General features: G+C 44.6%; 1 protein-coding gene across 5 annotated transcripts; it reads left to right on the top strand.

Annotated features, from left to right (window-relative positions):
• Window positions 1-676: 676 nt before the first annotated feature.
• Window positions 677-14,475, top strand: LOC132460694 (E3 ubiquitin-protein ligase TRIM21-like). 5 transcript variants are annotated; one of them, XM_060055545.1, is made up of 7 exons: window positions 690-819; window positions 1,740-1,812; window positions 1,858-1,889; window positions 2,090-2,161; window positions 8,492-8,542; window positions 11,916-12,224; window positions 13,919-14,475. In XM_060055545.1, the coding sequence occupies exons 1-7, from the start codon at window positions 780-782 to the stop codon at window positions 14,458-14,460; spliced, it is 1,119 nt and encodes a 372-aa protein (XP_059911528.1). In that variant the 5' UTR covers window positions 690-779; the 3' UTR covers window positions 14,461-14,475. The 5 variants fall into 5 exon arrangements, with proteins under 5 accessions (XP_059911531.1, XP_059911528.1, XP_059911527.1 ...); XM_060055548.1 differs by having other exon boundaries at window positions 677-819; window positions 1,740-1,889; window positions 13,825-13,942; XM_060055544.1 differs by having other exon boundaries at window positions 1,740-1,889.

Consider the following 14,475-nt stretch of genomic DNA (forward strand, 5'->3'; position numbering starts at 1 on the left):
ACTGGTAAACAGACTAGGGGATACTGTATTCGTTACTGAGTAACGAATGATGAACAACTGGGGCCCTAACTGGGGCCCTAAGTGACAGTTATTCAGTAACTACTGAGGAGTTATGAATCATTCTTTACTTATTCGTTCCTCAGTAACTACCCAATTTTTTGCATACCTTGTTTTAAAGTGTTACCCACACACACACACACTCACACACACACACACACACACACACACACACACACACACACACACACACACACACACACACAGGAGTGAATGATTGAAGTTCAACATAAACGTGGATTGCGTGGATGTTAATTCCCTGTGAGCAGAAGAGATAGGCTTCACAGAAATGATACGAATCAGAGTTAACATCAAGTACGATGTGTGAACAACCCGTATTGCTTTTAGACCATACACACAACGTCTCTCTCTTTCTCACTCACTCACTCAATCACAAATTTGTGATAGAAAAGTTGAAAAGCTGTCTGCTATATGTTTTATCTTTATATTCAATTAAAAAAAAGTCTTGTGGGTTTGTGTGTGTTTGTGTTTGCATGCGTCCGTGAGTCAAATGAAGACATCTGATAAAAGTAGAAGAAAAACACTGTCATTTCCTGACACTTGCCGGCTGATGATTGGTCAGAATTAAAACATGTGACGTTTTTTTTCCAGCTGATATAGCAGAGCTGACTCCTGAGAGCAGACGTATTGGAAGCTGTCAGGGAGGAACCCTGGTAACCATTTCTGAACCGGACCCTGGACTCTCTGAGGAACCTGAGGACATGTCTTTGGACCGAGAGGAGACCAGGAAGAGTAGATTTGGTAGGTGCCCTTTAGAGAGAGTTTAAAATAAATAATCCAGTCAAAAAAAAGTCTTTTCAACTGCATACGTTTAAAATGTACTTTTAGAAAACTTTTTTAGCCAAAGGGTCCGACCTGATGAACCAGTGACCGTGTATATTTATTCTAAATAAAGATGTGTGCGTTTGAGACAAGAAGTTCACATTAACTTGACTTGTGATTATGCCCATGAGAAACGGACTCTTGATAGGCATCTCAAGTAGGTTGTGTATTTCATGATATATATATGTTCGTTATATACGTGGAACAGAGTGCAGAGTAACTTTAGGGAGCAGAACACAAGTTTAGTTTTCTCATGACTTATTATTAATGGTAGTGCAACGTGACATTGGTGACAATGGTTAATTTAATCAAGAATTACGTGTTTTAATAATGGCTTCTCATTTAACTGAAGTGATATCAGGTGTACTTATGAATTTAGCATAATTCTATAAAATTTGCCATTAATATGAACATATCTTAAATTATCCCACAATACATGTCCTTGTGTTTTCTGCGTGGGCCGATGTGAATGACCCTGGTGACAAGCAGGCCACATTTTGTCCCCCCTCCATTACTGTGTGTACCTATGTAATTCTGTGTGCATTACTGTATACCTATGTGTGCGTATATGACAATAATGAGGGTATAATAACATGTATGCTAGAGATCAGTATTTGCTCTGCTTAAATTCTGCAGACCGTTGGGAGTCTGGACTGTGAATGACAGCCACGCAGTATGAATATATCAGTGTATACATTACTCTGTGTGTCCGTGTGCGTGTGCTTGAGTGCGTTCGTGAGTCTGTGTGCAGTAGAAGAAAAACATTTCCTTACACTGATGGTATCAGAGTGCAAGCTGATAATTGGTCAGAATGATCACAAGTGACGTTGTTTTTCCAGCTGGTAGAGCAAAGAAGAAGGCTAAGTTCAGACGCCGTGGAAGCCGTCAGAGAGTAACAATGGTCACCATCTCTGAACCGGACCCTGGACTCTCTGAGGAACCTGAGGACACGTCTTTGGACCGGGAGGAGACCAGGAAGAGAAGATTTGGTAGGTGCCCCTATATACAGAATTTAAAAGAAATAATCCAGTCCAAAACAATGAACCAAAAAAGTATGATTTCCTCCAAATACATATTAAGATTTATGTTTATAAAACTTTTTTAGCCGAAGTGACCGTGTGTGTGTGTGTGTGTGTGTGTATGTGTGTGTGTGTGTGTGTGTGTGTGTGTGTGTCCTACTCCTGAACAGCTCTATGGTTTCACATCACTGTCATTGTGAGCATCGGACTGCTGAGTATTCTCCTCATCTCCCTGCGCTTCAGTGAGTCTAAATCATATCCTCCTGAATAGAATTACAATACAGTATAATCATATCATTGATTGTATTAATAGCAATGATAATGTTAAATATTGTTTTTGTTAGATTTAGTGATAATAATAGGGTTAGCACACATACACCGCACGCACACCCATGTTCATCATAGACACTTTTTTGCAAAACCTTATTTTTCTTTAAACATTATCCACCACATTGAGCCTCCCGAAATGTCTTGTTATATTGAAATCCCCCCTCCGCCCTGCCGACTGTATTCTTTTTTTTATTTTTCTTATGTTTTATGTGTAGGCTATGTGTGACTGTAGGCTACTGCCGCCTCTTTTGGCTAGATCACTTTAAGAGATGTTTAATCTCAATGACGCATTCTTCTGTTAACAAAAAAAAACATCTCTCACGTCAGGTAGCCAATGTACAATCTGTAATCTTGCCCTCACAACCCCCCCCCCCCCCCCACTCACCCTCCCCCTCCCCCACACAAGCCTGTGCTTTAGTTCACTATAGTCAGGTAGGTTGCTGCCTTAGCTGTTGTAACATGAACACAATTTTCAGCTGTTTGTTATTATTATTTCCAACTAACCAATAGTAGTTGCCATGCATTTTTTTTGTATCAATGCACTTTGAGCCCTGAATAATAGTATAGTACACTTTCCATTAAACAATTACCCCTGTAACCCAACAGTTAGCTGAACATTATATGGTCCCGTCCTTCCACTCCCTGTTTTCTCACCCTGTTTAAACAAGAAATCAACTGCATTTGTCCCAGTGCATTCGGGCTATGGGAAATGCTAAAGGCTAAAGGTCCCATGCTACTTTATGGATGCTTAAATATAGGTATTAGTGGGCCCCAAACACAGTATTTGAAGACGTTCCTGAAATTCAGCCGTGGTGCAAAATTACAGCCACTACGAGCCAGTCGCACATTGAGCTTTCCCCAAATGCGCCGTTTCTGTGTCAGTAGCTTTAATGCAAATGAGGAGGAGAGAGGCGGGTCAAGGAGGAGGGTGGGGGTGTGGCCCTGAGCAGCTTGCGGCCACGGTACAATGCGCTCTGCTTACAGTGGATGTATCACAATGGTGAAGCATACAACAATCAATCCCTTCCTCCTCAATGTCATGGTTCATGTACTTCAGGGAGTCAAAGCCAAAGTTCCTTTCCCCCAATTCCTTCTCAACCATGGCGGAGATAACCCCAATTACAGTCTGGTTGTGTAATTACTAGGGACGTCAAAGAACCAGCGGTTTTTACGCCATAGCATCAAAGCAGAACGGTTATCCAAACTATAAAGCGTCAGAGAAAGGGGAGTTAACTTGGCCCCTTATGGCAACATATGGGGCCACATTACAAATCAGCACGCCTGAGCTTCCATTTTTTTTAAAGACGAGCAGGATACCTAGTGCTCGTTTTACACCGAACGCAAGTTTTAGACACTGGGAGACGATAGGCAGGCTAGGGGAACTCATATTAATGTTAGAAAACCTCATAAAGGGAGATTTTCATGCCATCGGACCTTTAAGCAATAAAATACACTCTCCTTCTCCGGCATCGTTCGCGACGCCCTACTTCTTCGTCTTTTCTTCAATTTGTCTCTCACTCATGCTCTAATCTTTCATTGATCGATGCTTCGGATGTTGTGAATGCAATGGAATATATGATGCATCGTTGCAGTAACATTTAAGATGATGGTGATGAGTTCTGCCCGTTCTGCCTCCGTGCTGTCTGTGGTCAAACCAAAACAAACAACAATGTCAGCGGCCGCACTTATCCCGCCTCTTGCGAACTTAGACCATACGTCCAATCCCGCCCTTTGCAAGCCCACCCCCCTTGATTCTACTGATGTCTGAACGACATCGATGTCCGCATATAAAGCATCAAGTGTGAAAAACCCTCAGGGTCGATTCTTCTGATATACAAATACGGCAAACTTAAAACTATTATGCTTGCTTCATGAAGTAAGGAGAAAATTATTATGCTTGCTTCATTACGTTACAGGTGAACCAATATATTATACGTTGTAACATTATAGGCAAAATGTTATTACATTATGCGTTCAGAAATTAAATACAATATCGACCAGGGTTTCCATAATATTGCTATGGGTTTAAAAACAACTAGAGGTTGAGCGCAGGCAACGCACACACGGACACTCTAGTCTAACTTCTATATAATAGCAGGCCTGTCGCACCAATCACTGAAGTTGGTCAGTGCGCACGTGCCAAGCAGCCTGCAGCTCTCACACACACACAGCACGCGCAAATGCATACATACACCGCAAGCACGCACAAACACACCGCATCCACACACACCGAACACACACACCGCACACATACGCAGCTGTGCACAAACATACACGGAGGCACACACACACACACACGCACACGTATGCACACACACCGCTAGCCAATAAAAAGGCAGCGACACACTCGCCCAGGTAAGAGGTTATGTTTTTAACAGTAACGGCTACGCCATCGACACATGCGCAGGTAAGAATACACACGCACTAGTGTTGGCTCGTTCGTTCGCGAACCAGTTCGAATGAACGAGTCTTTATGACGAACGAACCGAATCGGTTCGTTTCTCTCGTTCGTTTGGTCGTCTCGTTCACCATTCGACCGGAAACTAGGCTGATTCGCGAACGACTCCTCCACCTCCTCCACTGAACTTGGAGGAGTCGTTCGTGAATCGTTTGTTCGTTCTGCCTGGTTTCCGGTAGCGGTAAATCGCATCATGGAATGGACACCATTGCACGGTTCTCAGCTGAGTCAGTCAGACTCAGTGGAGTTAGTGCTACCGGAAACTCGACTGAACGAACAAACTAACGAACGATTCGTGAACGACTCCTCTTGGCAAACTGAATCACGCGAACTGGGTCACGTAAACGAATCATTAAATCCACCACTAACACGCCACGCACACACCGCAGCGACACTCGCCCAGGTAACACGTTATGTTTTCAAACATAACGGCTCCGTCATCGACACACGCGCCCAGGTAAGAACGCACACATACACACCGCGACTCGCCCAGGTTAGACGTTATGTTTTTAAACATCTTACTGCTATATAATAGCAGGCCTTTCGCACAAGTGAAGGTACGTCCACACCAAACGCAAAGGGGCGACACGACATGACTTCTATTGTCGTCTATTGAGGTCATTCGTCTATATGGTCAGTTAAGGTCAGGTCTCAGGGTTGTGTGTCCGTAACGAAGTCCGTAACGCCTCTTTTCCACATACGTACATTCTCGTATGCGATCCACAAATTCAACGTAGAGAAGCGAATAGGGCAATTTTTTTGCTAGAAAAATCCTGCTACAAGATTTGATTTGTAGCGCCCTGCACCGGCGAGCGCGTTCATGAGGATTTGCAATGCGACACTTTGGCTGTTTCCCAAAGTGAAGGCTGCAACCTTTCACTCGAGCTGAAATATTTGAACTTTGCCGCGACATTTGTGTGATGACAGCCAATCAGCATTCAACAGCGTGGCCACTGAGTGACATAACGTAACACCCAATCAGCTTTCAACAGCGTGGCCACTGAGGAACGTAACGTAACAGCCAATCAGCGTTCAACATCGTGGCCACTGAGTGACGTAACGTAACAGCATTCATCAGCGTTCAACCCAATAGTATCTGTCTGCGTCCTGCAAGACGGAGGCGTAACTTGTAGTAGGAGGCGTAGCTTGTAGTCGGAGGAGGCGTAACTTGTAGTAGGAGGAGGCGTAACTTGTAGTAGGAGGCGTAACTTGTAGTCGGGGTTGTAACTTGTAGTCGGAGGCGTCTCTAGTACTTTTCTAAATCGCGGAAGTGATCTGTATGTAGCAGTGGTGCGCGGGTACATAAATGACCGCAACTCGACCTCAAATATTAGGCCTTAGGTAAAAATAATGCACCCGACCCGCTCATTTAAAAATATTCTCTTGATTAGCTTAATCTTGATATGTGCCGTGTTCCAATACCCGTACTGTCCGTACTTACTAGCCAAAATTTGAGTACGCAGTACGTTCCAATTCAGATCCGGCGAAAAGAAGTATACTTCAAGGACCCGGATTCCGTACTCAAAACGGGCTAATCGTGAAGTGTGGATCGAAGGACACTCCCCGTACTCAACGGCAGCCATCTTAGCTACGTAGCGGAAGAGGCGGAGCCAGGCTGAGCCAAAGTCGGCGCATTTTCCACATAGCCTGCATTAATAGAGTAATTTTGTAGTTTGTATAGCTTTTTATAGCTGCTAGGCGTAAAGAGTTCACCTTTCAAAGCGGGATGTTTATTGCGGGGGAGGAGCCACGGCGGCAGTCGTGATCGTAATTTCCGGTTAGTGCACCACGGAGTACTCGATTTGGAACAGCACTCACATCTGAAAAATTAACGTAGTAGACAGTGCGGATAGTATACTACCTTTAAGTAAACTCATGGAAGTACGGGTATTGGAACACGGCAATGCTCTTGATTAGCTTAATCATAGCCTTACTTGAAACTGACATCCCTGAGTCATATGCATTTAAGAAAAGAAGCCTATTACAATTTTACAATGACATGTAATGCATATAGCAGTTTAACGTGGGGAACCTGCTTAAGTTTAGCCTACTTAATCCCTTTATACCTTTAACAAAAAGTCGGCTGATTAATAATTCAAAGAATTAAAGACAGCAGATTAATAATTCAAATAATTGTATTGAATACATATTGTTATTGATCGCATGCTTCATGTTTTCAAGGCCCTGCATGAGATAGAAAACAATGAATTAAAATAAATATTACTGATAGAAACAAGACAAGAACAATGTCACTAACATGAGGATAGTTATGAGAAAGCCTTCATATTATAGCGTTCACATTACAAGCCCTCATTTTATATATATTTGCCGGTCTTCAATACATGGATTTCTCAGGTACGTCATCACTGTTGCACTGTGCAAACTCGGGGCAGAAAGAAGCAAGCAACATCTACTAGCCTGTACAGTATAGAGTATTTTGTGACTGTTCAGTGTGCATTTCAAATGTGTGCATCGAACTAACTTCACCGAGGTGGCGAAAGCTGGGGTTTCTTCCAACGTTAAAACAGTAGGCCTAAGCATTCGAACGTTTCGTAAAGAATGTTAAACAGGATCACAACCATAAGTAATCTGCCCTAGTTCTAGAGTTCATTAAGCTTGTAAAAACCCAAAAAATCATTCTTGTTAATCCAATTATTTTTACTTACCGACATGAATATCTGAAGATCCGACTCCAAGGAGATCTCGTGTTAACCGTGATTTACAAGGCTTTCTTTTTTACCTCGAAAAGAGAAGATCTCGCGTGGACCGCGATTTAGAAAAGTACAAGTTACGCCTCCTAGTACAAGTTACGCCTCCTACTACAAGTTACGCCCACTACAAGTTACGCCTCCGTCTTGCAGGACGTAGACAAACCCTACGCGTTCAACCGACCAACCGTTCCCTGCAGTGCCGTCCGGGGTGAACCGCAGCATGGAGGAGAAAAGGATAGTTGCCGTTTGCACTCCCGGAGCTCTATGTATAATAGTATGTAATATTATATAATTTTATCCATGATATTACGGCCAAAAGCTGTGTGAGCCTCCGGATGGCCGTAGAGGGTAGGGATTGGGCTTCGAGGGGTTTGTTTACCGGCGTTGCTACGGTTACCGGTCTTGTGTGTTCCAACGGTTTATTAGCGGTGGTATCTTATAAATCGCGGTCTAATCAATGCTTCATTCACTGCCTCTTCCGTGGTCATTACGATATTATGAATCGACTGCGTCGGGTTCTGCGACGTCCCTCCCTCTTCCACAACAGGTAAAGACATGCTACGGTGGTTATCTCGGCCGTGGTTGAGAATGAATTGGCATGAAGCACCGTTGGCGGGCAAAAGATGCTTGCTTCATAATGTAAAGAGGAAATTATTATGCTTGCTTCATTACGTAATAGCTGAACCTAAATGTTATACGTTGTAACATTATAGGCAAAATGTTATTATATTATGTGCTCAGAAATGTGTTACATTATCGACTGGGGTTTCAAAATTATAGCTATGGGTTTAATTACAACTAGAGGTTGAGCGTGCAATGCGCGCGCTCAACCTGTAATAAAAGCAATGATAATGATCATTATTGTATTTGTTAGAATTTGTGTTAGGCCTACTAATATGAATAATTGTAACAATAGCAACGATAATGATATTGATAACAGTAGGTATTGCTATTTTAATTAGTATTAATATTATGGACTTTGTGTTTGGTTGGCTGGGGGTCCTGTGATGTTTAGAGACGATGTCGTTCTGTTTTAGAGCTCATATCTTCTGTATTTCTCTGTCCTGTCCTAGACTCACCGTCACCCTGGATAGAGGGGAGAGAGCACTTACTGGATGAACTCGGTGAGGGTTTTATCAAAGTTATTAAATCTATCGCGTCATTAACATTCATTTCGAAAACACCCTCTGCTTCAGTTATTCATATTGTGGTCTACTAAGGTCAGGTTTCTATTGTCGTCTATTGAGGTCATTCGTCTATGTGGTCAGTTAAGGTCAGGTCTCAGGGTTGTGTGTCCGTAACGAAGTCCGTAACGCCTCTTTTCCACATACGTACATTCTCGTATGCGATCCAACCGTCTCCGACCGAAAGTCCATTCATTCCTATGTGATTCTCCGTAATGTCCGTTTTTCCTCCGAGACTCCTCCCCTCCGTAAAATTTCTGTCCGGTATGTCCGTAATATACGTTCAAAATTTTTTACTTTCGCCGTTGTTTTACGGAGATACCGTATGAAACTTTTTATGTTTTTCACAAAACATGTAAGTACCTGGCAGGCCAAACTCCTTGCCGATCTCTTTCCAAGCCTGGTTGGTTTTGTTTTTATCTCTGTATATGTCGATCCTCATGTTCCAAAATACCGGTCTCCTAAAAACGGCCATTATCATACGCTCCCCCATCTTTTGTCCGTAAAAAAATTCATGTCCGTACGTAAAACACTAGCGACTCCTTCCGTAAATTTACGGAAGCACGGATACGAAAAACATACGTATGTGGAAACGAGGCGTAAGATAAGCAGTTCTGTTTGCTCAGGATGTACTTTTACATTCAACAGATGAATTGACACTTCAGGGCTGGATGCTTCACGACAAGAGTCTCTACCGTGTTTCTACTACTAAGAAGGGCTGGAGGGCCAGTAGAGAAGACTGTCAGAAGAGAAAGGCAGACCTGGTGGTCATCAACAGCAGAGAAGAACTGGTGTGTGTGTGTGTGCGTGTGCGGGAGAGGCACTTTGTGTTTGTGAGAAAGAGAGAGAGGGAGAGTGTGTGTGTGTGTGTGTGTGTGTGTGTGTGTGCGTGCGTGCGTGCGTGCGTGCGTGCGTGCGTGCGTGCGTGCGTGCGTGCGTGCGTGCGTGCGTGCGTGCGTGCGTGCGTGCGTGCGTGCGTGCGTGCGTGCGTGCGTGCGTGTGTGTGTGTGTGTGCGTGTGTGTGTGTTTGTGCGTTGTGGCAACCCGGTACTCGATTGGGCCGGGCTCCACGGATAAATTAATTCAAAATTCAGCGAGGGTTAAAGCCCACCAAGGCATTTATTGCAGAGAGTTCAAACAAACAAGGCACTCGCGGTCTCTAGGGCCTCCGTGGGCCTCGAGCTGCTCGTGGACCCGAGCGCTTCCTCCTTCCGCGCTCTCCTCTCTGGTCTGCCCAAATGACAGTCCTTTTATATGGCCTCCTCGGCTTTCGGCCAGGTGTCCCCCAATCACGCTGATTGGGGAGGCGAAAGGGCTGCTCTCGGTCGCCGTCTGGTGGGTGACGGCGGTACACGCCGTCCAGGACCAAGCCTCGGGCTGGTCCGGGCCGAGGCTTACGGGGCGGGATGCCACAGCGTGTGTGTGTATGTGTGTGTGCACTTTGTGGTCATGACAACAGATGCTATTACCTTTGGAAACAGACGTTTGTCAGCAGATTGATGGGTTCTTCCTGGATTGGACTGAGAGAAAGAGGGGACCCTCAAGTGGGTGGATGGTACCCCCATGACCTCAAGGTAAGGCTGAAGACTCTATTCAGCAGCATCTCTTCTCTGAGAGTGACAGACTGACCTCCACTGTCTCCTCCTCGTGGTTCTCAGTTGGAGACACGTTAAACCACGCGATGACGGCAGAGCAAGAGACTGTGTCGTAGCAGGGGAGGACGGCTGGTCTGAAGAGCCGTGTAACAGACTGCACCACTGGATCTGTGAGAAGGTCGTAGACCTGGATCATCTGGAGGCTGAGCGGAATAATGAGTGTCCGTAGACTTTGTTTGTGTTCATGAGTGGAGAACGGTTCCTCCTTTCTGTTCTCTGTGCCGTAGATACAGTAAATATACTCTTTAAGAGTTGAAAGGTTGTTGGATGTGTTTAGGTCTACTGAGGTCATGTTTCTATTGTGGTCTACTGAGGTCAGTTTTCTATTGTGGTCTAGTGAGGTCAGGTTTATATTGTGGTCTACTGAGGTCAGTTTTCTATTGTGGTCTACTGAGGTCAATTTTCTATTGTGGTCTACTGAGGTCATGTTTCTATTGTGGTCTACTGAGGTCAGGTTTCTATTGTGGTCTCCTGAGGTCAGGTTTCTATTGTGGTCTACTGAGGTCAGGTTTCTATTGTGGTCTACTGAGGTCAGGTTTCTATTGTGGTCTACTGAGGTCAGGTTTATATTGTGGTCTATTGAGGTCAGGTTTCTATTGTGGTCTACTGAGGTCAGGTTTCTATTGTGGTCTACTGAGGTCAGGTTTCTATTGTGGTCTAGTGAGGTCAGGTTTCTATTGTGGTCTACAGAGGTCAGGTTTCTATTGTGGTCTACTAATGTCGGGTTTATATTGTGGTCTACTAAGGTCGGGTTTCTATTGTGGTCTACTAAGGTCAGGTTTCTATTGTGGTCTACCAAGGTCAGGTTTCTATTGTGGTCTGGTCAGGATTCTATTGTGGTCTACCAAGGTCAGGTTTCTATTGTGGTCTGGTCAGGTTTCTATTGTGGTCTACTGAGGTCAGGTTTCTATTGTGGTCGACCAAGGTCAGGTTTCTATTGTGGTCTACTGAGGTCAGGTTTCTATTGTGGTCTACTGAGGTCATGTTTCTATTGTGGTCTGGACTGGTCAGGTTTCTATTGTGGTCTACTAAGGTCAGGTTTCCATTGTGGTCTACTAAGGTCAGGTTTCTATTGTGGTCTACTAAGGTCAGGTTTATATTGTGGTCTACTAAGGTCATGTTTCTTTTGTGGTCTACTGAGGTCAGGTTTATATTGTGATCTACTGAGGTCAGGTTTCTATGGTGGTCTACTAAAGTCAGGTTTCTATTGTGGTCTACTGAGGTCAGGTTTCTATTGTGGTCTATTGAGGTCAGGTTTCTATTGTGGTCTACTGAGGTCATGTTTTTATTGTGGTCTAGTGAGGTCAGGTTTCTATTGTGGTCTACTGAGGTCAGGTTTCTATTGTGGTCTCCTCGGGTCAGGTCACAAGGGTCAACCCTTTCTGGGTTCACCTGCACTAGTTTCTATTGGAGCTGCTGAACGGTTTTGCGTTCTCCTCCACAAGCTCCGCCCCCGACTTGTTAATCTCTTCGTGGAGTGACTTCCCCTCCCTGGGTAATCTTTGTAGACACTGCTGTGATACTCAATCATGTATGAAAAGGCAGGAGAGAATACTGGGTGTGAATCCCCTGGGTTGCCCTAGTGGACAGGTGTTAGGAGAGAGTGAAGGGAGTGTCTGACGCTGCATCTCTAGATCCTCTCCTCCTGATTTCTTCAGGTTCAGTGATGCCCACGGAGGAGGAGGAGGCCCCCAGCATCACAGAGTTCCACTCCTCTACCCACGTTTTGCCCGTGGGCCAAACGGCCCGCTACACCTGCCACGCCGGCGGCACGCCGGAGCCCACAGTAGAGTGGCTCCACAACGGCAGGTCCCTGGAGAGGGACGGCACAGACGACCAATCAGAGGCCTGGGTGGAGAGGGGCTTCCTCTTCGTCAGAGGTGGGAGGTATGGCGTGAACACGGTCTGCTGCATGGCGAGCAACAGCGCTGGCACGGCCAATCACAGCGCTAAGCTGCTTGTCTTTGGTAAGTCCTGGATCCAAGGAGAGATGTTTGTTGATATATTCATCCTATTTTTAATTGATCACTTATGTCCCTGCTTGTTTATATTGTGTTATATCTGTATCACTGTTTGTTCATTGTTCATTGTTATTGTCTTAATGTATGCACCTTATTCACCAAGCCAAATTCCTGGTTGGTGTAAAATCCTTCTTGGCAATTAAATCCTTTCTGATTCTGATTCTGATTGTTGATGTTTTCATAACATTGTTGTTGATGTATTCATAATATTGTTGTTGATGTTTTCATAACGTCATTGTTGAGTTGTGTGTATCTATGTATGTGTACATATCAGGGATGGAAATTAACACCCGCCACACGCCATTTGCGGGTGGATTTGTATGGTGGCGGGTGAATTGTGTCACTTCACCCGCCACTGTGGCGGGTAATACTTTCCAGTCAGGTCCGATCAAATTTGCATATCTAATACATTCGTTATACGGCGCTGCACAGCATAGACATGCTGCACAGTTCCACAACCATTACTGTCAACGTCCGGGCCCCTTCTTCTTCTACGCCTCTTTTGCTGAACTGCGACTGTCAATATCCGGGATAATATCGGTAACAGGGCTCTCAAGTCTCACGCGTTCGGCGTTGAGACACACGCAATTCAACCCATGCACACGCTCACACGCCACACGTAGGGTAACCAGACGTCCTCTTTTGCCCGGACATGCCCTCTTTTTGACACACTTTTAAAAAATGTGTGGCGGAATTTCAAAATCGTCCGGGATTTTATTAAAGCCTCTTATATGTTCACATTGAATTTGAGTTGCGTTTCTCTGGGTCGTTCACAAACTAGTTAGGCTACGCCCTCCCCTACTCAGTTCTGTTTGCTTCGCATTGGTGGAAGTGAGTAGGGGGAGTGGTTAAGTAGAGCCTTCAGATTGGACGGTTTGACCTACTCAGTTACCGTCGTGTTTTGTATTTATTATTTTACCATTATTGTTTTATAGGGATATTTTCAAACATTAACAAATTTCTCCCACAGGGGATAGATAAAGTTCTATCTATTGAACTGAAAGAAACACTTGGTCATACTTTACACACATTACCACAGCATTGGCCTACTGAATGCCACAGATATATTTTCAGCATTGGACTGAATGCCACACGTGTTTTTTTCTGAATATTAGTGTTAAGGGCATATAATGCTTACTATCATACGTTAGTTACCATGTCTGTGTGGACACATTTGTATGCGGTCACATGTAAATATAAAAAAAGAAATGTTCCTATTGACTTATGATGGTGTAGCCATGCATGTTCATGCATGTCAATTAGTTTTTTAATGAAAATACTTTGTATAGATGAATTATCCCCAAACTTACTAACACCAACTGATGTGTATGAAAAACACTTTTCTTATCTATTGTTACTATTATATTGTTTTAAATGTACGCATATATTATAAAATATATATAGCGTATAAAAAGTGGCTGGTAAAAAAGATGAGATGATTTTAAAATCTACCTGCCACAGTGGCTGGTGGGCAAAAAAGTTAATTTCCATCTCTGGTACATATGCATATGTATGTATGTGTTCATATCTATGTAAATGTACATAGAGCGCAGGAGAACAGTACTAGTGATGATGATGATGATGATGATGATGAGGATGAAGAATGGTTCAGCAGCTCATCATGTCTGGTTCTCCCTCAGATGCCTGTGACCTCACACTGGACCCCAACACGGCCAACAGAGGACTCTCTCTGTCTGAGGACAACAGGATGGTGACGCTGGTTGGAGGGGACCAGTCGTATCCGGATCACCCAGAGAGATTTGACCCCTGGCCCCAGGTGTTGGGTAGAGAGGCTCTGACTGGCCGCTGTTACTGGGAGGTAGAGTGGGAAGGAGGTGTTTATATAGGAGTGGCATACAGAGGAATCACAAGGAGAGGACGGGGTGATGACAGCAGGCTTGGACGGAACAACAAGTCCTGGAGTCTTTATTGTATTGATGATGGTCGTTACTCTGCCCTGTACAACGGTATACAGACAGCCCTCCCTCTCCGCCCCGCTGGCTCCACCAGAGTAGGAGTGTATCTGGACCGGCCTGCTGGCTCTCTGTCCTTCTACAGAGTGTCCCCAGGTGGAGGAGGGTCCTCAGACACACTGACACACCTCCACACCTTCTGGTCCTCCTTCACCCAGGAACCCAGTGGGGTCCTCAGCCTCTCTGTGTCGGATGTAGAAGAAAAATAAACGGGCTCTCAGTCC

The sequence above is a fragment of the Gadus macrocephalus genome, chromosome 7 (genome assembly GCF_031168955.1).
Source record: "Gadus macrocephalus chromosome 7, ASM3116895v1".
Lineage (NCBI taxonomy): Eukaryota > Metazoa > Chordata > Actinopteri > Gadiformes > Gadidae > Gadus > Gadus macrocephalus.